Source organism: Colletotrichum paranaense, assembly GCF_030867605.1.
Source record: "Colletotrichum paranaense strain IMI 384185 chromosome Unknown Scaffold_11.1, whole genome shotgun sequence".
Classification (NCBI taxonomy): Eukaryota; Fungi; Ascomycota; class Sordariomycetes; order Glomerellales; family Glomerellaceae; genus Colletotrichum; species Colletotrichum paranaense.
In genome coordinates this window covers 823,141-846,411 of record NW_026848969.1, presented here as the reverse complement: position 1 = coordinate 846,411, position 23,271 = coordinate 823,141, and the positions used below count along the sequence as shown (strand labels likewise).

At 54.4% G+C, this 23,271-nt stretch overlaps 9 protein-coding genes across 9 annotated transcripts; 5 read left to right on the top strand and 4 right to left on the bottom strand.

Annotated features, from left to right (window-relative positions):
* Positions 1–15: 15 nt before the first annotated feature.
* On the bottom strand, positions 16–1,198 carry CPAR01_12611 (OB-fold nucleic acid binding domain-containing protein; the record flags this gene model as incomplete). The annotated part of the gene is made up of 2 exons (XM_060496866.1): positions 16–1,082; positions 1,126–1,198. The coding sequence occupies 2 exons, from the start codon at positions 1,196–1,198 to the stop codon at positions 16–18; spliced, it is 1,140 nt and encodes a 379-aa protein (XP_060344399.1).
* A 597-nt stretch (positions 1,199–1,795) lies between these two features.
* On the bottom strand, positions 1,796–2,777 carry CPAR01_12610 (DnaJ domain-containing protein; the record flags this gene model as incomplete). Its single annotated transcript, XM_060496865.1, has 2 exons — positions 1,796–2,583; positions 2,642–2,777. The coding sequence occupies 2 exons, from the start codon at positions 2,775–2,777 to the stop codon at positions 1,796–1,798; spliced, it is 924 nt and encodes a 307-aa protein (XP_060344398.1).
* Positions 2,778–3,191: 414 nt separating this feature from the next.
* CPAR01_12609 (cytidine and deoxycytidylate deaminase zinc-binding region) lies at positions 3,192–3,728 on the top strand (the record flags this gene model as incomplete). The annotated part of the gene is made up of 1 exon (XM_060496864.1): positions 3,192–3,728. The coding sequence occupies one exon, from the start codon at positions 3,192–3,194 to the stop codon at positions 3,726–3,728; it is 537 nt and encodes a 178-aa protein (XP_060344397.1).
* A 2,200-nt stretch (positions 3,729–5,928) lies between these two features.
* On the top strand, positions 5,929–9,289 carry CPAR01_12608 (piwi domain-containing protein; the record flags this gene model as incomplete). The annotated part of the gene is made up of 2 exons (XM_060496863.1): positions 5,929–6,302; positions 6,352–9,289. 2 exons carry the CDS (start codon positions 5,929–5,931, stop codon positions 9,287–9,289), a joined length of 3,312 nt encoding a protein of 1,103 aa, XP_060344396.1.
* A 749-nt stretch (positions 9,290–10,038) lies between these two features.
* Positions 10,039–11,227, top strand: CPAR01_12607 (lactoylglutathione lyase; the record flags this gene model as incomplete). Its single annotated transcript, XM_060496862.1, has 5 exons — positions 10,039–10,084; positions 10,133–10,162; positions 10,223–10,659; positions 10,733–10,991; positions 11,052–11,227. The coding sequence occupies 5 exons, from the start codon at positions 10,039–10,041 to the stop codon at positions 11,225–11,227; spliced, it is 948 nt and encodes a 315-aa protein (XP_060344395.1).
* Positions 11,228–12,001: 774 nt separating this feature from the next.
* On the top strand, positions 12,002–12,768 carry CPAR01_12606 (SelR domain-containing protein; the record flags this gene model as incomplete). Its single annotated transcript, XM_060496861.1, has 2 exons — positions 12,002–12,239; positions 12,368–12,768. The coding sequence occupies 2 exons, from the start codon at positions 12,002–12,004 to the stop codon at positions 12,766–12,768; spliced, it is 639 nt and encodes a 212-aa protein (XP_060344394.1).
* Positions 12,769–13,966: 1,198 nt separating this feature from the next.
* On the top strand, positions 13,967–16,762 carry CPAR01_12605 (uncharacterized protein; the record flags this gene model as incomplete). Its single annotated transcript, XM_060496860.1, has 1 exon — positions 13,967–16,762. One exon carries the CDS (start codon positions 13,967–13,969, stop codon positions 16,760–16,762), a length of 2,796 nt encoding a protein of 931 aa, XP_060344393.1.
* Positions 16,763–16,965: 203 nt separating this feature from the next.
* CPAR01_12604 (endonuclease/Exonuclease/phosphatase) lies at positions 16,966–18,962 on the bottom strand (the record flags this gene model as incomplete). Its single annotated transcript, XM_060496859.1, has 4 exons — positions 16,966–17,304; positions 17,369–18,186; positions 18,241–18,617; positions 18,679–18,962. The coding sequence occupies 4 exons, from the start codon at positions 18,960–18,962 to the stop codon at positions 16,966–16,968; spliced, it is 1,818 nt and encodes a 605-aa protein (XP_060344392.1).
* A 1,973-nt stretch (positions 18,963–20,935) lies between these two features.
* CPAR01_12603 (uncharacterized protein) lies at positions 20,936–22,015 on the bottom strand (the record flags this gene model as incomplete). Its single annotated transcript, XM_060496858.1, has 3 exons — positions 20,936–21,136; positions 21,191–21,798; positions 21,856–22,015. 3 exons carry the CDS (start codon positions 22,013–22,015, stop codon positions 20,936–20,938), a joined length of 969 nt encoding a protein of 322 aa, XP_060344391.1.
* Between the last annotated feature and the right edge of the window lie 1,256 nt (positions 22,016–23,271).

Genomic DNA, 23,271 nt, shown 5'->3' with positions numbered 1-23,271 from the left:
TCCCCTTGCACAGTCTCATCTTTTCTTCTCCAGGCTATTAGCCCCAGACCTGCCCACCTTGTAAACGCGGTACCGATCTTCCACGGCCTCGGCAGCAGCGGTGTCAATAGCCGTAGCATCTGGCCTCATGACCGGCCGACGGTCTCCTCCTTTCTTGATCTTGTAGGCTGTATAACGGTCTTCCGCGGCCGGACTCGGGGCCGGCCTCGTGACTCGTTGTGGCTGCTGTTCTTGGGTTGAGTGCCCCCTCTTCAGACTGTAGGCACGATATCGGTCCTCCACGACCGACGCAGCCGTAGCCTCTGTCGGTACCGCCGCGATGACTTGGCCAGCATACGCAATCGGGTGCGATCCGTCTCCTTTCCTCAACTTGTAGGCACGGTATCGATCCTCCACGATATGTGCAGCTGCAGCCACTGTTGTAGTTGGAACCGCCGTAACGACCTGGCTGGTCTGTACCATCGGCCGCGATCCATCTGCTTTCTTCAACTTGTATGCACGATACCGGTTCTCCTGCGCAGCCGCCGCCTCGGCAGCCTCAGTCTTGTGCCGCATCTCCTCCTCCTCCTTCTTCCTCTCCTCGCGCCTCCTCTCCCTCTTGCGCTTCCTCTCCTCGCTCTCGGCATCCCTCATCCCTTCCTTCTTACACTTCCGAATCTGCCTCTCACTAAGCACCCACGGCGGCTGAAGCACCTCGTTCCGGAACCGCGTCCGCTTCTCCCACAGCGCCACTTCTTCCTCCGTGGACCGGAGGATCTTGACCTTTTCGATCCTGATCTGCATCTCCTCACGGAACATAGTCAGTCCTCCCTTGATGTCGATGACGGTGCCGACATCTACGTCGACGCAGTCGGCAGGAGGCTGCGGCTGCGGTCGTTTGGTGAACCACCCGTTGGTGTCCAGATTGGTAGCGCTTTTGTCGGACGGCGGTGTCTTTGTCGCGACTGTGCATTCGATGCAAGCCCCGCTGCTGTCGTCAACCGTGTAGATGCGCCGGCCCGGGAAGTCGTCCACGGCGACGACGATGCCGACGATGCGTGCCCATTTGATAGGCAGGTTCTTGTAGAAGTAGAAGTTTTGAACTGCAGCATGCATTCACTCGTCAGCCTGTGGAGCCACGCATACTATGCATGTTGGCGGCAATTTTACCTTCATATTCAGGCACGGTCTTCAGGGCGTGGACGTCGGATGCCTGCATGAGGCACCATGTGTTGAAGGTTGGGGAGAGTTGCAGGCAGTACTGCGGATAGAGGCCGCCTATTGATACATCGCTCGTCATGGCATTGTCGGTTGAGGATCACTTTGGCATCCTCAACCCAGACCTGACCGTGAAATGTCGTGATAGTCAGCTGCAGGTCCACTCAGATGGGAGCGGTCGGCCGTTCTGAGGCTCCGAAAGCGCGTCGCGTTGGAACATGTACGTGATAGAGGGAGATTCCGTTCTTGGGGGAAAAGTAAACTTTCGTGGTTGACCTGGGGATGTTTTAGCGACTGCAGTGCTGAGTGCCCCGCCTTGTGGCGCTACCGTTCAGGACCCCATGCTGATACAAGTGCTACCTCACATTACCTCACCTTAACTAGTGACATGAAGCACTTTGCATCCAAATAGTCCTAGAGTAAAGCACTCGTCACCATCCGCCAAGTTGGGAGTTATCGAACATGATCGTGAAGACGTGGAAGGTCTCCAAAAATTCAAAAATATCACTTTCATTCATGCGATTGAGTCCCATACCAAGATTCCATATCCTTGCCGGTTTCCCCCAAGCCTTAGACGCCAATCCAGAAATGCCATGTTTTACCGCTTCGATCTTCTTCCCGCTTTGGCAGGTTTGCTTTCGTCTGCCTTGGGCTTCTTCAGCCGTGCAGCTGCAGCCTGGAATGCCTCTTCTGACGGCTCTTCCTCCTCCACGACCCTCTTCTTGCCCTTTTTAGGCTGGCTGGTGGCTCCATACTTGGCAGCGAGATCGTCCAGAAAACCTGCACGTTTTTGCTGGTTGCCCTTAATGAGCGCGGCCAGGTCGGCCTCTCCATTATCCTTGCCCTTCTTCTTCCCCTTGCCGTTTTTGTCGCCAAAGAGCTTATCGTGAACTCCAAGCTCTTTGGCGTACTCCTCGGCCTCGTTCGCCTCGCCCTTTGCTGCCTTGACGCGAGCCGCTTTTGACAGCTTGCTCTCCTTTGTGTATCGCTTGTATGCCTGGACATCTTCGCTGGCAATAGCCTCGTCAATGATCTGGCGGAACCGTTCGTCGTCCTCGAGCACGTCGCTTAGCATGACTGATTCGTAGATCCCGTCCATGTCGCCCTTGGAGTTTTCGTAGGCGATCAAGACGTCGTCCTTCTCCTCGTCGGAGCCCTTGTACTTATTGGCAAACTTTTCGATGGCTTCTGCAGAGATCGCATCTTGGAATTGTTCGCGGTAATAGTCGGACCAGTTGAAGCCCTCGGAGTCGATGATGGACTCGGATGTAGAACCGGTTGTGTCGTATCGCTTGCGTCGTGCCGGGTCAGAGAGAATGGCGTAGGCGAAAGCAATGGCCTGGAACTTTTCCTTCGCCTCATCTCTCTGGTCATCGGAGACCTTGTCTGCGCGAGAAGTAATGTCAGTCATGCCCCACGAGGATGGTGGGCTGCTCCCTCTTACCTGGGTGGTTCTTGAGTGCTGCTTTTCGGTAGGCAGACTTGACCTGTTCCGGTGTAGCCTCGCGTTCGAGTCCCAAGATCTCATAGGGGTCGATCTCGGGGGGACTGTCGTCAACAAGCTCGTCGGGAGATGACATTTTGAAGGCTGTGGGGATGTGAATGTTGGGTTGATGATAGACAGAAAGCTCACTCAGAGCTCTGCGACGCGCTCAAGCTCGCGGAGACGCGCCTGCTAAAGTGGTGGGGCGCATGCGTTTAAGCACCGGGTCGATTGGCAGTCCGTGCATCGAGGAAGTCGGCGAACCGGGGCTTGCGGCACCGATGCGCTGAGCTGAGGCAAGAGCTTCACTCCCTGCCCCTCTGCCCCTCCCACGATGACTGGCTCACTGATGAAAGCTACTTTTTGTACCTAATCAATCTCATGTAGGAGTCCATTCCAGCTCAATTCGTCTTGCAGTATTGAAATATCTCAAAGCACTCGGGAAATCCTCATAATCTCACTTATCGCACTGGACTCGACGTCATCCAGTCAACTTTCGTATATCCTGAAAATGGCATCAGAGGTTGAGGGCATTCAACCAGCACCGATAGCGCCAGGCGACCACGAGGGGTACCTCCAATATGCGCTCTCGCTGGCGAAACAGTCACCACCAAAGCCGACAAATTACAGAGTCGGAGCGGCCCTCGTCAACCCCGCCACCAACACAGTTATCTCGACGGGCTACACCTTGGAGCTGCCAGGTAACACGCACGCCGAGCAGTGCTGCTTCATGAAGCTGGCCCAACAGCACGACGTTACCGAGGAGGAGCTGGGCTCCGTCATCAAGACGCCGCTTGTGCTCTACACGACCATGGAACCGTGCTCGACGAGGCTCAGTGGGAATCTGCCCTGTACCAAGAGGATTCTCCAGCTACGGTCTTTTATCAAGACCGTCTACGTAGGTGTTCAGGAGCCGGAAAAGTTCGTCAAGGATAATACCGGACGGAGCGCGCTCGAGAAGGCGGGTGTCGATTTCGTGCACATCAAGGGGCTCGAAGGCGATATTCTCAAAGTGGCTACGGCGGGCCACGTCAAGGCTGCCCAATAGCGACGGGTTGAGATCAATGATGCTTTGGTTGCGTGTTTGCTCGATGCTTCCAAATCGCCGGTGGGCTGCCGCCAATGCTGGCGTATGCGGTGGCCCGCTGTCATGCAAGGGTGCGCACTGTGGGATGACGACAAACTGCCTTTCACAAGTTGTTTTCCAACTGCGTTCACAACGAGGGCGTTTGCGGTGTTGAGAGGAAAATAGGGAGAGGGCATCATTGTAAAATCCAAACAATTTGAAATGATCCTCCAAGCTGCATGCTCTACTTTTTGTGCCGCCTCAACTTGAGGTCGTGTAATGCTCCACGCTTTCGCTCACTCAATCTCTCGAGTCGTTGGTAGTCGTACTTGGGCACCAACTTACTCATCTACCTAGGCACACTAGGTAGGCAAGATAGCTTGGCACATCTTGATGTAAGGTATGCAGTTAACCTGCGCTGGATCGATCTCCAATGCAGCTAATCGCCCGGTAACCGCTGCCAGGTCCCTTCTCAGCCGGCCCCACCCCAAACGCCGGACTGCAACGATGCGCTACTTCGATAGCGATTGCACGATATGCTAGCTTGGAAATCGTGAGCTACATGTTACTTAAATGCCAGAAATAAAACGCTTTCTCGACTTGATAGCATATGACTCCCGAAGAAAGCAAGGTAAGTGCCATAGCAGAGCGAAAGGCTTGATGACATGGACAATCAGCAGCCACAATTCCGCCTTCCCGGTGGTTCTGGTCCGGCCAGCTGCCGATTGCAAACCAGATGGTCGCACCCCTCACTCAAGGTAGGCACTCCATTTGTTTTTGCTTCCCTGCTGTGCAGATACACACCGCTCCTTTTTGCATTTTGCGTTGGCTTGACCTCGCCTGCAGTCATGGGCTTGACTACATCCTCAACGACGTTCAGAACAGCAAAATACCCACGCACTTACCGGTAGGAAAGCGCCGGCAAAGTGAGAAAAGAGCTACATCTACTCCACTAGGGATGTTGTCTTTACATCCTGAATAGTCATGGCCGTAAGTTGAAGCGAGGTTGATCTGTACTTGTCGGCTTAGTCATGAGCCGTATACCTGGCAGGCAGTCTATCGACTGGTGTGGGTGTGCTTTTGCAACCATCTTGTGTGTACTTGAAGCTGATCAAACGTATTCAACCAATCGGGAGAGCCCCTGGATATCCTGGGTTTGTGCATGCACCGGTAGTATGCCAGGGCGTTGGCTGAGCCACATGGGGAGCAATGGGAGAAAGACAGCTGGTTGCGGGCTTCAAGCAGACATTGGTGCTTGGGCGAAGGAGGCCATCCTCCCCCGCCGTTTTTACACTTTGATGTTGCGTCGCACAGAGTACTTTGTACCACAGTGGTTCAAGTTCTTTGATAGGGTGATAGACACCGATAATAGGTCCCAATGACGGTTTCCAACGATTGCATTACGTCCCTGTGCAAACTGTCAGCTTGGGCACCGTCAGTTTGGCTTGCCTTAGACAAATCATCCATATTTATCTGCAGGTGCTCTCACAACTGTGGGAAGCTACGAAACTGCTTGCCACCCTGATTGTGCCTCTTCTTGCACCATAGTGACCTTCACCTTAAGCTTAAGTAGGTAGTAGCTCCTACCCCGGACTTCCAAGTACCGTCGTGAAGGAGCAGGAAGGACCCTTTTTGACTTTCTCTGGTGCAGTGCCCCACTCCAGACACACAAGGATACCCGCCGCTTCCCTACCAGGACTGAGATCCACTACCTACCTACATACTTTCACCCATCCCATCTCCCATCTTTCACGCTGGACTAACGCAACACCTCCAACCCAAGATCATCAGCCGAGTAGCGTTTTGTTACCTTGGCTTGTTTGTTTTATCTTTGACGGCCTCCCGCGTCGGTTGCCCTTGGTACTTTCATCATTTGTCAACCATCGTTCTTTCTGCTTTAATTCGCCATTGGCCAAATCATTGCACTTTTCCGTTTGGCATGCCGTTTGCTGGCCGACGTCAAATGTGCCTTCTCCCCTGAAAGCATACTTGACCTGGGCTCTTTCATGCTTACACGTTGACGACGCAGGGCACATAAATAAGCCAAGGAATATCTGAATACAGCCTCGTTCAGTAAGTAACGCTCCCACAGTTCGTGTTGCCGAGCACTGGAATCTCAATTGAACTTGTAACTGATTTGTTATGTAGCTTCAGCTTTACTGAGCATCCCTTCACTTATTCAATGGCTGACTCTGGACGTGGTGGCCGTGGTGGCCGTGGTGGCCGGGGAGGAGATCGTGGGGGCCGTGGTGGAGATCGTGGAGGCCGTGGTGGAGGAGGGCGTGGAGGCGGTGACTTCCAACCTAGAGGAGGCAGCGATGGCGGCGGCTTCCGAGGTGACCGAGGCGGCGGACGTGGCGGCTTTAGAGGAGACCGCGGCGGCCGTGGTGGCGGTCCTGGAGGTGATCGTGGTGGCCGTGGTGGTGGCTTCCGAGGTGACCGGGGTGGCGGTGGCTTTCGAGGTGATCGGGGAGGACGAGGCGGCTCTGACCGCGGTGGACGAGGTGGTTACGGCGGCTTCAGAGATCCATTCGAGAATGAGTCTCAATTCTTCGGGTAGGTTCAAGATCACAGCCATCGCTAAAGCTCGACTAACTCGCAGCAGTCAGAACAAGCCAATTCCCCAACCCGATCGCGGCACAATCGAGCTCGAGAATCGCATCATCAAGGCTCACCAGTCTCAGGACGCCGAACTTTTCAAGAAGATGAGCTCGATGACGCTCACTGACGCGAACTCGGCCGCACTCATGCCCCGTCGCCCTGCCTACGGCACCAAAGGCAAAAAAGTCATCCTGTGGGCCAACTACTTCCACCTCACCGTCAACCCTAACGCCGTTTGGCGGTACAACCTTGAAGTCCGCAAGGGCGAAACTAAGGAGAAGGAGTCTACACCTAAGGGCAAGGGCAAGGGCAAGGAGAAGGCCCAGCCTGGAGGTGGTGGCAGCAGTAGCGGCGGCGGCGGCAGCGATGGCCCTCCATCTTCCATCCCGGCTCGCAAGTTGAAGATCATTCTGCAAGCTGCTCTCGAAGAGTTGAAGAACCTTGAGCCAAACGCCATTCTCGCCACCGAGTTCAAAAGCCAGCTCATCTCTCTGAAGAAGCTCAAGTTGGCCGTCAACCCCATCAAGGTTATCCTCAGGCAGGAGAATTCTGACAGGTCAGAGAGCTACCTGGTTAAGATCGTTGGCGAAACAGCAGCTCCATTGAAGGAGATGAAGGAGTATCTTCAGACCATGATTGACAAGAGCGACCCGGACGAAGCCAACTTCCCTAGATTTGCAGCCTCTGTCGACGCTCTAGGCGTCATTCTCGGCTACACTGCCCGTAAGAACGACCAGGTCACTGCTATTGGCAAGGGCCGGTTCTTTCCTTGGGGTCAAGGATCTACCAGCCACCAGCTTGGTCAACAGGATCCTCTCACGGCTATTAGAGGATACTTCCAAAGCGTGAAACTGGGAACAGGGTCAATGCTCTTGAACGTCAACGTCACCCATGGTGTCTTCAAGATGCCCGTCAGTATTCGCGACCTTTGCCTTTGGTCTCAGGTCAATGTCTTCCAAAGGAGCCCTGCAGATGCCACACGGAACATCACCAGACTTCGCGCCCTGTCCAAGTTTCTGGCTCGCACTCGTGTCGAGATCAAGTTCAAGGATGCAAAGGGACAAGAGATCACCCGTAAGAAGACGGTTCTCGGCCTTGCATACAGGGGAGACCTCAGAAGCAATGATGCTAGAATTGCGGATCCATGGCACTACGGTGGCCCTCGCCAGGTGTCCTTCAGGATGGAGCCAGCAGACGGACAAAGGACGGTGATGAACAACAGACCGCCAGGCATGTACACAGTCGAGCAATATTGGACCTGGAAGTACGGCACAGCTCCCGATCTCACCTTGCCTCTCGTCAACCTTGGAACCCGCGAAAAGCCGACATTCTTCCCAGCTGAGCAGTGCACCATCATTGCCGGCCAAGCTGTTCGCGCAAAGCTCAACGGCCAGGAGACGACCGAGATGCTCAACTTTGCTTGTCGATCCCCCTTCAGCAACGCCATCTCCCTCACTTTCGACAGCTGCAAAGCTTTGGGCCTCGACAGCGAGGTTGTCAAAGACTTTGGCCTCAAGGTCGACAAGAATCTCTTGACCGTCCACGGTCGCGAGCTGATTGCGCCTAACATCGCGTATGCGAACAGGAACGTCACCGCTTCAAAAGGCTCGTGGAACATGGTTGAAGTCAAGTTTGCCAAGACGGGGCCCAATATCAGTAAGTGGACGTGGGTGCGTATCAAAGACCGCTACTCGAGGAACCAGACCAGCGATGTGCGTCAAATCGTCGGCAACTTTGTTGAGTTTCTCAAGGTAAGCGGTATGAGCATCTTGGCGGCACCCCTTCAGCTCGATGATCATCAGCGCGAGATTGATGACAATCTGGGCACAATCGAAAGGTATTTCACGTGGATAGACGAGCGCCTTCAGCAACAGACCAAGGGTGTCTTCGTCCTCGTCGTCCTTCCCAGGCAGGATACCGCATTGTACAGCAAAGTCAAGACACTTGCAGACACAAGGTTCGGCTTCCACTCTGTGTGCGTTGTGGAGAAAACCTTCATGAAGGACAACAAGCAGACCTACGCCAATGTTGGTCTCAAGTGGAATCTGAAGAATGGCGGTGTCAACCACATCGTCAAGGATCCTATTGACATTGTCAATCAGGGGAAGACAATGATTGTTGGCTACGACGTCACTCACCCGACCAACATGCCAAACGACAAAAACGCCGCACTCAGTCTGGTCGGCTTGGTCGCCAGCGTTGACAAGCACCTGGGTCAATGGCCAGGCGCCGCTTGGGAACAGGACAGCCGCCAGGAAATGCTTGGTGACGAGCTGGTCACCCACTTCAAGCGTCGCCTCGAGCTCTGGAGAGCGCGCAACACTGGCAACCTCCCGGAATACATTGTCATCTACCGCGATGGTGTGTCTGAGGGTCAGTTCACGCAAGTCCTCGATATTGAGCTGCCCATGATCCGTCAAGCCTGTGCCGCGATGTACGGTAACCGCAGGCCCAAGATCTCGATCATCGTCTCTGTCAAGCGCCACCAGACTCGATTCTATCCGACCTCGGAAGCTGACATGGATCCCAAGTCGCGCAACATCAAGAATGGCACGGTTGTCGATCGTGGAATCACTCAAGCGCGTTACTGGGATTTCTTCCTTACAGCTCACACTGCCTTGAAGGGCACCGCCCGTCCGGCCCACTACACGGTGCTCTTGGACGAGATTTTCCGCGATAAGTATGGTGTCGGCGACAGAGCGGCGGATAACCTGGAGAAGCTCACCCATGACCTCTGCTACTCGTTTGGCCGAGCTACCAAGGCCGTCAGCATCTGCCCCCCGGCCTATTACGCAGACATTGTGTGCGAGAGAGCTCGTGTCCACCGGCCTGAGCACTTTGATGCGTCGGAAGCGTCGGAGACTGGCAGTACCGTTGGTGGCCCGTCGACTTTGAGCGTCAGCGTGCACGAGAACTTGAAGGACACAATGTACTACATATGAGGTTGTTTGTGTGTCGGCGTACCGGAATCGATTACATCATACAGCGGGCAAAATGGAGGGCAGGGCTTGTTGACAGGATGGGAAACAGACGCTCTGCAGCAGGCGTGCTTAGAATAGACTTCCGAGATCAATCACAGCGGGTATTCACGTAGAAGATATCTCCCTCGTGGAAGCAGGCCCTTCTTGCGTGACCAGTGCTTTCCGGCTCAGTTGAGCCGAGTTGCTGCTCTTGTTCCGACTAGTCGCCCGATGGTGTTCGGGTCCGGAGCGGCCTCAAGTAAGACGGGGAATCGGCGTGCTGTGCTATTGGCTTCATGTTGACGTCAGTGGGGATCTGGTGAGGGGCAGCTCTCTCGTGGCGGGGTAAGCTATTTGCTCAGACAAGGAGCTGCGACAAGACAGACGGAGCCCAGCTCGACAGTGACAAATCGTCATGCACTTTTTTTCCAACTGTTATATCCGAAAAGGCTCCATCTGATGCAGCTTCGATCCCCGAAATAATTGTCAAGACTCCCCCCCGCTCCCAAACTTCCTGAAAGCAACCATTGCATGAACCAACCTTGCTGCTTCTATGAACACCCTCCGAGCCTTGCAGAGAATTAAGCTTATTCAGAATACACTTATCACGAAGCCTATCGGTGAGTCTTGTATAATGGCTTGGCGCTCCCAATCTCTTCTGTCTCATCGCCAGAATACAATGTAGCTGATTGCAATTTGTGTCTTTAGGACGAATCAGTCAATTCGCGACCATGGCTGCCACGACAGATGTCAAGAACTACAAGTTCAACCACTCGAGTAAGTTGGTTGATAACCGATTCAGGAATATTTGCTAATGAACCTCAGTGATCCGAGTGAAGGACCCCAAGGCTTCGGGTACGCATCAAACATCACCACTCATCCCCCAGCACCCCTATTGACACCCCAGCGTCACAGTCAAGTTCTACGAGACCCTCGGCATGAAGGTCATCAAGCAGATCCAGCAGCCCGAGGCCAAGTTCGACCTCTACTTTTTGGCTTACGACTCGCCCAACGCGCGGTCCGCCGGCAACGGCACGTTCGACCGTGAGGGCATCATCGAGCTAACGCACAACTACGGCACCGAGAATGATCCCGACTACAAGATCAACAACGGCAACACGGAGCCGCACCGCGGGTTCGGACACACGTGCATCAGCGTCGACAACATCCAGGCGGCGTGCCAGCGCCTCGAGGACGCCGGATACGCGTTCAAGAAGAAGCTGACGGACGGCAAGATGCGGCACATCGCGTTCGTGTTGGATCCCGATCAGTACTGGGTTGAGATTATCGGTCAGAAGCCGATTGAGCAGACGGAGAGTATCACCACTACGGATGTGACCACCTACAGAATGGTGAGACTACCTGTCTTTGTTTTGGGCCCTCTTTGACGCAGGAACCGCTAACAAATACCCTCTGTGGACGTAGAACCACACGATGCTCCGCGTCAAGGACTACGAAAAGTCGCTCAAGTTCTACCAGGACGTCCTGGGCATGACGCTGATCCGCAAGAACGAGGCCAGCGACTTCACCCTCTTCTTCCTGGCCTACGGCGACCTCAAGGAGGGCGAGAGCCAGGCGCAGCGTGAGGGCATCCTCGAGCTGACCTGGAACCACGGCACCGAGAAGGACGAGAGCTTCAGCTACCACAACGGCAATGATCAGCCCCAGGGTTTCGGTCACATTTGTGAGTTTTCTTTCACTGCATCTAACTGAGTGAGGTCAAAGGATACTAATAAGAGGATAGGCGTCACGGTTGACAACATTGACGCCGCGTGCGCGCGTTTCGAGGAGTTGAAGTGCAACTGGAAGAAGCGCCTTACTGACGGCCGCATGAAGAACGTTGCGTTCTTGTTGGATCCTGATAACTACTGGGTTGAGGTTGTCCAGAATGAGAAGTTTGCCGGCAAGGCCAACTTTTAAGCGCTCGTTTTGGAAGTTTTCTTTTCAAGGAAAAAGAACGTCATGAGTGGCATGAGATGAGATGAGATGAGAAGAAGGCATTGGGGAATGGCGTTTAGTGAGAGGCAACGGTTGAGCGGGATGGGCGGATTGAATGTGAAAGGAGGCGTCTGAAAAGTTGGTGAAGCTCATGCCGGGCGGGTGTTCAGTGAAGTTCTGCTAGTGGCCATATGATGTGGCATGTGAGGTCTTCCGTCAGAGAACAAAATCAAATCAAATAATCACGGCATTTCAAGTGTCAAAAGTTTACAGTGATTCCAAACTGCATGGGTGGCTGATGCTGATGTGAGGATTCCAAAGGTTGACCCGGTGGATCCTCGGATAACGGGCGCGTCGTGGAATCCTTTACCGTGATTCCATCATGATTCCACGCTGTGGCGCTTGCAGTGCCGCTGTGGCGGGACCTCTCTCCAAGAGCTCTGAGCCCGGACCCCCAGGGACCTTCGCACTGAAGAACCACACCCCGCCAAAAGTCGTTGACGCAACAGGTCGCCCTCAGCTTCTCACTGGCCACAGCTACAAATCATTGGACAACCCGAGCTCCGATTTGTCACTCTTGCCCTCCACTGCCTCACTTCTCACCCCTCGTCCTGTAACATCTTCAGACGACCTTCTTATATAAACCTCCCTCCAATCTCAACCTTCAATTACCAAGTGATCAGAACAGCCTCAAACTCACCGACTCATAAGACTGGTGAGACACACTGTACCTCGCGATCTAGAAAGAATTGCTCAATGCGATTCTCACCCTTCCTCTCAACCCTCGTCTATACCTTTTCCAACTTTTCCCGCGTCCGCGCCGCGCAGTCCCTGGGCACCCAGGCGCCTCTCGCAGCGAACCGACAGCTCCGCGCTTCCATGCCCTCGATCCCGTTCCTGGGCGCTCTGTTTGGATCTTCCGCTTCGCAGCAGGATAAGATGTCGTACCCCGATAAGAGGTCTGATGATGAGTGGCGGGCTGTTTTGAACAAGGGTATGTATGCCCATTCTCACTTCATCTTATGTGCCGCGTCTCTCATATAAAAACCCGGGCTTTCATGAGACGAGCAGTGCCTATGGCCCGCGAAGAATACGAAATGGATGAAGCTAACATCTCATCAGAGCAATTCCGCATCCTCCGCGAAAAGGGCACCGAACCCCCCGGTTCCGGCAAGTTCGACAAGCACTACCCTTCCGAGGGCGTCTACGCCTGCGCCGGCTGCGAGGCCCCGCTCTACAAGGCCACGCACAAGTTCAAGTCGGGCTGCGGCTGGCCGGCCTACTTTGACTCGTTGCCGGGCGCCGTCGTCCGCCACGAGGACCGCATGTTCGGCATGACGCGCACCGAGATTGTGTGCGCCAACTGCGGCGGGCATCTGGGTCACGTCTTCAAGGGGGAAGGGTTTGACACCCCGACGGACGAGAGGCACTGTGTTAACAGCGTCAGTTTGACGTTTGCGCCGGAGGAGAAGAAGGGTGGGGAGGGGACTGCTGAGGGTGCGAAGGGGGAGAGTAAGGTTTAATGGTTTGTGATGTTTGGGGGAATGGCGTTTTGAAGAGGTGTTGGTGGGTGTAGATGATAGTTTGAGTATTGCTCTCAGGGTGAGAGAAGAGGTCCACGAATGATGTTGAACTATTCGCTGAATGGACCCAGTGTATCAACAGACGTTGCATAGGAGATCCAAGCCTCAATGTGAGATACCTTACGTAAATTTGCCTTCTTGGCTGTGCGAGGCGGGCCTCGCATCTCTGACATGCCTTTAGTCCGTAGGCTCTATGCAACCTAGACGAATTGGTTCGCCCGTCACGAACCGTTTGTTTATGAACTCCTTCTACGTCTCGAGACTGGATGGTATAAAAATGATTATCTCCCGCAACAAGGCAAAACTAGGACGATGTGCAGTAGCTTAGCTGAGGTTGCTTTTGGTTCAGCTGTTCGAAAGAGAAAAGGCGGCATAGTCTCGAACTTTTGAGTGAGCTGAACCCCATTTATTCTCATTGGCTCTTGGAAAATCTGCGTGGCACTAATCATGGCCTCAGAAAACAGTGCTTCTCCATGCATAACACTCACGAGCCTCCAGCCTGCAGTATGTTGCACCCGTTTACCTGGCGTGCCTACCGGTGCTGGCCTCGTCTGGTTGGCGCTGATGGCGAGCCATACACCAACAGAGTGAGGCTTGGAAGACCTCGACATGTACCTTACTCTACCCAACCTATGAGAAGGTAGAAGCACTCTGCGGACCATCTTGGCGGCACAAAGGTCTGGACACGCTGCGAACGTCACCTTATGCAGAGAGGTTCAGCGAGTCTGCCTCGGTGAGGCGAAGTGCATTATGACAAGTGACATTCAGGGGGCTTGGGGGTTTGGAACCATCATATGATCAACCGAGATGCTAGGTAATAACTTTCACTCGCTGGCTCGGGCTTGATGCCTGAACTCACGGGCTTGCATGGCATTTGTGGAATATGCGCAATGTGTGCATGATGGGCCGGAAACCGCGTTTTGAACCAGTGAGGCTTGCAGTTACTGGTGTCTATCATACAATTTTCATGCAAGAGAGTCACAACCATTTCCTATCAAGGGCAGTTCAAAAAGGAGCCTTGTCCCGGATATCATTTACCCCGCCATGGCATTCCTTCACTAATGATTTGTCAACTCCAACTATCCCCGACTTCACCGTTCACGATCTAGCGATATTCGCCCGTGGAATAGGCACAAAGATGTTTAGTTGGCACGATAAAGCGTGCAAGTCTCTCAGTATTGGGTTCTCAGAAGAGTTAGGTCTACCAATCTGTGCTGGCGACAAATGCGTTGCTCCTCGCCGGGGTAGGACACGGGCTGCACCCGAAATAGCACTACCGGTGCCCGCTCCGAAGACCACGTTCGAGCTTACATGGCCATCTTCACTGAACTTGGTGGACCGAGAAACCTCCAACTCCAGCCTGGTCAAAGAAGGGTCAGCCGAACCGAAACCTTCCTCACTCAACGACGCAGGTCGGAACGTTGTGTCGCATCCTGGCCAACATACGCCGAGCCAACAAAAGCCTACAAACGACTCACCTTTTCGAGATGAGAATTCATACCAGCCTCTAGTCGCTCGCAAGACCAGGCTTCTTGATTTAATCGGAGGAAGCTACCATGATCCTATCAGAATTGAGCTTCACATCGCAGACTTGGCTGTGAAGCCGGAATACGAGGCCCTCTCCTATACGTGGGCAGACGAGAATGGGGACTCTTCAAAGTGCGAGAGAGCCTACATTGGAGAGCGGTGGGACATCCTACCCATAACTAAGAATTGTTCTAATGCCCTTCGCCGACTTCGATACCAAAATCGACCGAGGAGATTGTGGGTCGACGCCATCTGCATAAACCAGAATGATGTGGGCGAGAGGTCCCATCAAGTTGGCATTATGCAAAACATTTACGCAACTGCCTCTAGGGTTTTGATCTACTTGGGGGAAGATAAAGATGACTTGGATTCTACCAGCTCATCTCCGTGGAATTTCGATAAATGGAACACTTATTACAATAGATCTTTGGCTGCGCACAATGATCTCACACAACGATCATACTTCAAGAGAGTATGGGTGATCCAAGAGATAGCTGCGGCGCAAGATTGTTGGGTTCTTTATGGGACTAAAGGAGACCGATGGCTTGATTTCCGCAGCTCTACCAAAAATGCTGGTGATGGATCGAATCAGCTCCACCAGCAGCAAGATTGGTTCCACTTGCTTTCTCGAGGAAGGCCCATGGACCTACAAGAGCTTCCAAAGCTCTTACAAGCTACACTTCAATGTCGGGCAACGGACCCCCGAGACAAGGTCTACGCTTTGCTAGGTCTCTTCCCAGGAGCAAACGAAGCCCAGTTGACTGCAGACTATGCTCTCAGTTTGGACCAAGTGTTTAGCGGCTTGACTGCTTGGATGCTCTGTCAAAGTTCAGCATTCATGCTGCCAATATTTGCAGCACTTGAGCCATCAACCTCGTCTCTGCCTGCATCGTGGGTTGTTGACTGGTCGTCGGTCAGCGCCTTGAACAATATGGGGCCACACCTACCCCAGGCGGATTCAGGAACATATCTTATCAGCGAACCTCAAGATACTCCTCGCTTTGATCGGAATGGTACTATGAAACTTCGAGGACGCTTCGTGTCTCAACTTTCAAGCTGTTTGTTCAACTTTGAATCTCGAAAAGGTCCTTCCAGCGGCGTGAAAGGTCACTTGTACCGTATTTCAGATACCCGTTTGGCGGAGGTCGTACCAGACTGGGCCGAGTCGACCGACGAAGTTTTAGAAATCAGAGGGCTGGAGGACCATGCTCTCGTGCTTCGGCCCGTTATGAAGGCACCCAAGGCATATCGCTTTGTAGCTGTTGCCAAACACCCCCAAATTGCCCGAATTTCTGATTTGATCAACCGTTTGGATCGCAGGATGATTCTTCTTTTCTCTGCTTGGCAGTATGTGCTCAGAGGCGCGAGCGGCGGAGCACTCTGGTTTGAGACAGTCACATGGGACACAATCAAAGCTGTATGCTGGGAATTGAAGCATGCAAGCAACCTGGAAGCCGATGATAAGGGTTCATCAAAACTTGATCTTGGGAGTCGCCTCCGAGCCCGGATCAGGAACTGTATTAAGGATCCGGATCGGACACCAACCAGATGGGAAACAATCAGTGGGCTGCGAAACACAGTGCATTTGGAGCAAAATTTTCATGATCTATTTAGAGTCATGACGATTTTGGGTTGGGAATATGGGGCTGTTCCGAAAAGAGACCAGTCAGGTGGCTATCAGCGCAGTGTTCCATGGGATGAGGCATATCTCCGCGAACCTCATATACGCCACTTCCTGGAGGAATTCCAAAAAAGGTGTAGACACTCCGACGACCACGGAAAATTCAAATCCTCCTACAAGTTCGACAGATTTCTTCGGGAGAGTAGATATCAGCCTTTTGTCAAAGTGCTTCTGAGTCAGGGACTGGATCAAAAGATCATCACATTCGAGAATATGTCACGGATGGACGGTGGCGTCCTTCTTCGCAAGGGAACGCTCCCAGGACAGACCGTGCCATGGGCGCACGATTCTTTGAATTTGATAGTCGGGAAGCTCCCTGAGGTCGAGGAGCCTCTTGAGGATATTTGGTTCTACGGGGAATCGAACGACTCTCATCTCAACACTTGGGCGGCCGATTTCATTAATTCATGGACCCTTCTGGCAAATGAGAAATCTCCCAGACCCGATCCCCCTTCCTCTGAAATAGATGAAGAAGGACATGGCGGCGAGGAAGGATTCTGGGCCACAGGAAAGTCAACCAGGACGGAATTGACTGGCAGTTTTACAACCCCTGAGGTGGAGCCGGCGTCACCGGATCTTGTGAGCGAGGTAAAATGGGAGCCGCTGATGGATCTTGTGAGAGAGACAGAGGCGCGGCTTCTTCCTCTGGAGAAAGCATTCACCCTTACTGATACGTACGACGAAGATATGAAGGATGTCCCTTGGGAGGATATCCGTATAATTTAGTTGGATCTCTTCTTCTTGAGTAGCTTGTATGTAGGGGTCAGGCAGGCTTGTCTGTTCTTCAAGTATCGACACGTGCTTTGGTGTTCTGGGCTGGTGGTTTCGTTTTGGCATTACGTATTACTCTCATATCTCATATACATCTCAATTCAGCACCACAATCATATATACAAGAACATATACCCCTCGACATAGCGAAACTACACCTAACATCCACAAACATTGAACAGCGCAACAGAAGGATCATGATCGCTAACAAGATCATCATACAGCTCCCACGAGTTGACGTGGATGTGCTCGTACGCGGTGCCGTTCTTGTTCGCCAGCGCGGGGCTGACAAACATGTGATCCAGCTCCTGCGCGTTCATGTCGTAGACGTAGGTGTAGCGCTCCTCGACGGGGACGCCGACCGCCTCATCGAGGTCGATGAGACCCGAGGTGGAAGCGAAGACCTTGAGGGGCTCGACGAAGGCGAATTCGTTGAAATCGCCGGCGGTGATGATGCGGGCGTTTGCGTCGAGAGCAAGGATCTCGGCGATGAAGGACTAGAATTTGTAGAGTTAGCTTGAATCTCTTTTGCAGTTTTAAGGGGGTGAGGAATTAACGCACGCCGGTGATCTTAGCCTGCTCGATACGCGGGTTCACGACGCCATTGACGGGAGGACGGGGGTCGCCGTGCAGAGACGAGGAACCGCCCTTGGACGCAAAGTGCACGTTGACGGTGAAGAAGGTCTTGTTCACGGGCCCGTTAACGGCGCGCCACTGCGCAACGAGGGGCTTGCGGCTGGCGTCCCACGCGGTGTTGGTGGGGTCGATGCGGCCCGGGTTGTACTTGAGCGCGGGGCCTTCGAGGACCTCATTGGCGTCGAGGGCGCCGCCCGGGTTCGGCTTGTAGAGCTCGACGACGTCGGGCTTGTAGAGGTACGCGACGCGGATGTTGCCGCCCGGCTGGCCGCCGTCCTTGCCGTCGACGGGGTCGATGACGACCCAGTCGTACGCGACACCAGACTTGGTCTCGATGGCTGCCGTCAAGGTGGAGAGGGTGAGGTTGGAGGAGACGACGCCGTTGTTGGTGGCGCCGTTGTCGTCTTGGATCTCCTGGACGAAGACGAGGTCGGGGGTCTTGAGGTAGTCTACGATGTGGGCGGCGACGGAGGGGAGGTGGGCGACGGTCGGAGAGAGGTTCTCGACGTTGTAGTCGCCGACTGTGATGCCTCTGCAGTCGCCGCGGCTGACGAGGGTGGTGGCGGGCGCGTTGTTGGTGGCGTTCTTTGCGATAGTGATGCCGGTCAGGGGCAGAATGCGGTAGAAGCCGAAAGCGTTTGTGACGATGCCGGTGATCTCGGTGAGCTCGTCGCCCATCTTGGACTCGGGGTTCTTTGTGCCGTCGAGGGGGGAGCCGATGATGATGGCCTCGGGGTTGGAGTCTTGTTTGCCGTGTTAGTGACTTGTATGATTCAGAGAAGACAGACGATGTATACCCTTGTCAGACATGGTGAGACCGCCGTGCGCATTGCGGCCGGTGACGGGCCAGTCGCCAATGACCCAGGTGTCGCCGTACTGGTTGGGGCGAGAGATGCCAACGGGGCTCTTGATTGTGACGAGCTCGCCGCTCAGCGACTCCCAGAAGTCGAGGCCGTAGAGGGCCGGGTTGAGGACGGGGTTCTCGGTGGAGATGTTGGCGACGGCGTTGGGGACGGCATAGACGTCGCCGCCGTCGAGGCCGCTGTACTGCTCCGTCGGCGGGGGCAGGGTGTCGACGCCGATGACGAGCGGGGTGACCGCGTTACCTTTTGAAACGACGACGACGTTCTTGGGGGAGCTGAGCTCTGTGAGATAGATGTAGTTCGTGGCGGACCTGTTAATTGTTTTGTTAGAGGAACTCTACGTGTCTTTGAGAGCCCAAGACTGTATCGTACCTGTACTCCTGGATCTTTCCATCCAGAGTGATGAGGTCGCCTACGGTCAAGTTCGCGCCAACGGTGCTGCCGTAAACGTAGAGCGCCTCGGAGGTGGCAGCGTCGTCATCGGGCGTCGTCGAGCGGATCCAGATTCCGGCAGGTCCCTTTGCGAGAACAAGACCGGTGACGTTGGTCACGGACTGGTCCTTGTACGGGGAGAGGAACTTGTTGCCGTTGATCTCGGCAATGGTCAAGGCCGAGGCGGCGCCAGCGGCGGAGAGGAAGAGGGAGGCGACCTTCATCTTGACAGTGTACACCGCGTCAAAACGAGAACAAACGACTACGGAAGCTATTCACTCTTCTCTCTGGAATCGCAACGTCCTGAGCACACAAGAGCAAGAGAGGGATCGTCCATGTTTACTCCCGTCGCGGGGCAAGTCGCCACTATATGTAGGATGGAGCTGAACCTCTTCAGCCCATGATTGCGGTCCCGTTTCCCCTGGTCAGGGTCGTATCGAGCCGAGAGAGTTGCAAAGTGCCAAGAAAGCTGCACCATATCGCTTCGCTGGGTCCCCCGGGATCCAGCGATCCATTCCGCCCTTGCATCGCGGGAGCTGCCTGCTTTGCATGTGAGCAACCCGCGTCGGATGCGCTCCAAGAGTCCATGTACGCGATAAGATTGGACAACGAGAGAGAGGAGGGCGCGGCCAGCTCCGATATTACGCACTCGATATCTCTTGACTTGTAGCCTGTAAGGCCAGCGGGACATCCTCACTGGAGGGAAACGGCAAGACAATGATTCTTTCCCGTCGAGCGGAGAGCGGAGAGCAGGGGTCCTGTCGTATCAATTGACCTCTTAGAGCGATGCGTGCCTGGCACGTTCTTGTCAGGTTGTCATAAGAAACCTGGGCTAACGGCACCGGCAGAGACATTAGATGAGCCCCGCATTAGCCTTGATTGACTTCAACCCCCCCATCGCGGCGCTGTATTGGTTGGCCATTGCTGAATCGGGAAGGTGAAGGTTTCCTGCGAGGGCGGGAGAGTGGCCTAGCTGGTGTCTAGTTCAGTGGGGAACAACCCGGCCTAAGCATAACGAAAAAGGTTGAATTGGGAGACGGGTGTGTGGGGGAAAGGCGAGCGGCGGAACGTTGGAAAGCAACTTTGCTTCTGACCCTGGGTCATATCTATACGGTATATCCATACGGAGTGCAGAGATAGGCAATGAGAGAGAGACTGGATACACAATCAGCGTGTCATTTCCAACACTACAACCATGATAGGAGTAGCAACCAAGGTGATCCGAAGAGCCGAACAAACCGCAAGACAAGCCGGACCAACTCCCCTCCTAGGACAAGTCTGCTCTCGAGGCCAAGACCTGGGTGGACGCGTGGTGTCTTGCTGTTGTTGGTCGACAGCCGTTGCTGGCAAGGTGGAGGAGGAGGCTAAGAGTAGGGAGCAAAAGTCAATTACCTACTCTAAAAAGATGGACAGGGAGTCGTTGAGGGGCCGCTAATCTGCGCCTTATCGCCTGCCAATCATCTGCCTCACGTGTCGATGACCGACCGCCGGCCCCGGAGCTCCAACCCCGGTCGTCCCTGGATGTGCCCCTGTCTATCACCGCTACCAAGATTCTAAGCTTGACTCGACTCCGCTGGGGCCCTTCAGCTCCCTCCCTCACGGCTGAGTACCTGTCCTCACATTCTTTGCGTAGCATCATGAACTCGCACTCATGAACATGCAGTCGACAGTCTATGATGCACCACACTCTCATAATACTCATTTGAAGAATCTTTGGTCGAATTCTCACTATCATGGTATCACAACTAATCTTTTTCAAGGATGGGGATCTGGCCTAAAAACTGCGGTGCACACCTTTACTCAATTTCCTACAAATGAAAACTGTCCCGGAACATTACAAAGAGTTGTACAAATCCCAAGGACCCCTTGGCCATTGAGTGAAGTTTCCCGCATAAGCCTCAGAAAACCCTTGGCGACGACAGGAACAGCTGCCTACTGATATCTCAAGCGAGATCAGGCTAGCAAAATGTATGCACCAACAAAAAATTCATTTCTTTTCCGACCTCGAGACATACACACTCGGAAACAGCTCTACCAGCGTAGCTGCCTTTGCTTCAGACTTGCCACCGGTCGAGCCCGTCAAAGACCGCACCGGTGATCGCTGGGACCGCCGGGAACCGTCCCAGGCTCCGACTCGGCTTGTTGCCCTGGGGCCCCGGCATCTGGAGCCGCTCAACACTCGAGCGTCCACTCCCGCTTACTCCAGATCGGCTTCCTCCTCGTCGCGCTGGACAAGCTCGTGGTCGTCACGCTCAGCCAGGTCATGCTCTTCGCGCTGTTCCAGGTCGGCTGACTCCTCGTCACGTCCGAGAAGACCGCTGAGAAGGGCGAGAGGGTCGGCCTGGGCCTTGTTGGCACCACCGTTGGCAGCGTTTCCGCCTGCAGCGCCTCCACCAATCTGCAAGCGAATGTTAGCTAATGTTCAATGGCATGCGTCTCTGGGGCTACTTACGCTCTCGAGGATGGAAGAGAGGATGTTGTTGCCGTCGGCTGCCTGGTTGTTCTTCGCAGCGGCGCCTCCAGCAGCGTTGTTCTTCTTGCCGTTCTTGCCGTTCTTCTTCTTGCCACCAGCGTTCGCGGTTCCGTTGTTCGCAGCACCTCCAGCGGCACCACCGGCGGCACCACCAGCAGCCGCGCCGCCAGCTGCGTTGTCGGCTCCGTTGTTCTTCTTGGCAGCGGCGTTACCCTTTGCAGCCTTGGCCTTCTTTCCGCCAGCCGCAGCGCCGTCGGCGGCGTTGGCAGTTCCGTTGTTGGCAGCGCCACCGTTGTTCTTCTTGGCCTTGTTCTTCTTGGCTCCGGCAGCACCGGCGGCAGCGTTGTTCTTCTTGCCCGCGGCCTTGGCCTGTGCGTTCTTCTTGCCCTTCTTGCCCTTCTTCTTGCCTCCGGCGTTGGCAGTTCCGTTGTTGGCGGCACCGCCGGCTGTGGCTCCTCCGGCCGTGGCACCACCGGCAGCGGCACCGGCTCCTCCGGCAGCAGCGGCGTCCTTGGCGGCCTTCTTAGTGGCGACTCCGTTCTCGCCTGCGTTCTCGCCCTCCTGCTGGACGTCGGCGTTGTCACCGGCTGGCGTTGAAAGTTAGATGAGTTCCGGACGCTGATTTGCGAGTTTCTTTGACATACCTTGCTCGCCCTTGGCGCGGCGCAGAACAGGCCTAACATCAACCTGAGCCGGGAAGTTCAGGTCTCGGACGGGCAGAGCCACGGATCGGTCCTCCTGGGTAGGGAGGGCGATGACCTGGGCGGCGATGGCCGCAATGGAAAGGAGGATAGAGCTCTTCATTTTGAAGGAGTGCTGAATGTCTCTAGTCAAAGAGATGAAGAAAAAGTTGATGGTATAATTTACAACTGAAAAGGGTTCACAGAACCTGGAGAGAATGGAATGTGAGAATGGAATAAATGAGAAAGGCACTCAAGGAAAGACTGGACCAGCCAAAGAGAAGGAACTGAACCAGAAATGTTGTTGTGTTGAAGACTTGAAAGTGTCGAGAGAAGAGAAACCGAAATCAAGGCCAGATCGGGCTGGGTTGATATAGAGTATAAGCTTCCTGAGAATCTCACTCGGATCCAGATCCCTCGGAATATCATGCCGCAGGTAGAGCAGGCACAGATTGCACCCATGAGGTCACAGTGCCAAGGAATTGAGACGTCTTGTCAAACAAATGAGGTGAACGCTATCTTTGCCCAATGTCACCATGTCAGCCATGTCACAGACTGTGATCCATCGCGAGGGCAGTGCAGTTTGGTGGAGCAGGGGAGTCGGGTCCTCAGTTTGAGAAAGAGACGTTATGGCGAATGGGAAGAGGTGTGTGCCAAGCATCACGACGGTGCCATGTCGCGCCAAACCCCGGAGCAGCCGTGAGCCGGGGAAAGCGGAGACGAGGTCCCAAAATAAAAAGAGAGCAGAAAAGGTGTCTGTAGCCGATTGATGATGGGCCTCGCTACCATGCGTTCGCGGTTGAGGGTGCCAGTGGTGGCCATGGAGGGCGACTGTTGATCAGACGGTTGGTGATTCAGAACGGCCCCGCCGCGGCGGATTCTTGTATGTACCTCTCCAGAACTGAGGCTTGCGGAGGTGGAACGGCTCCCCAACGGTGGTGGCTGCTTGACGGTAGCTAGACCTGGTAATAGGCTGCATCCAGCCATCATCCCGTACTCTGCACACACAGAACGTGGGAACTAGTGTCCGTCCTGCCTGGCTGGCATGTGTTGTTAATGCTTGTGCGGTGGTGGCATTCCCAAGGTCGCGTACCTTGCGGTTAGTGGAACAGCCATGGGGGTTGAAGGGTTTGATCGGAGGACAGGTTGTCAAACCTGGGATGAAACACCGCCCAAAAGGGCGCTTGGCCAAAATCGCGAACGCCTCTCGCTTCCCAACAAGAGTCTTCCTTCCCCTCTGCGCGCGGCTGTCTCCATCCCAAGACGCTGGTGACGAGTGGGATGCCGCCCATTTGAAGAGTGAGGTGCCAGGATGGCGTTTGAAGGATGAGCATGCGCGAAGCGATGAAGTCTAAATTTCAGAAGTGCAACGATGCACCC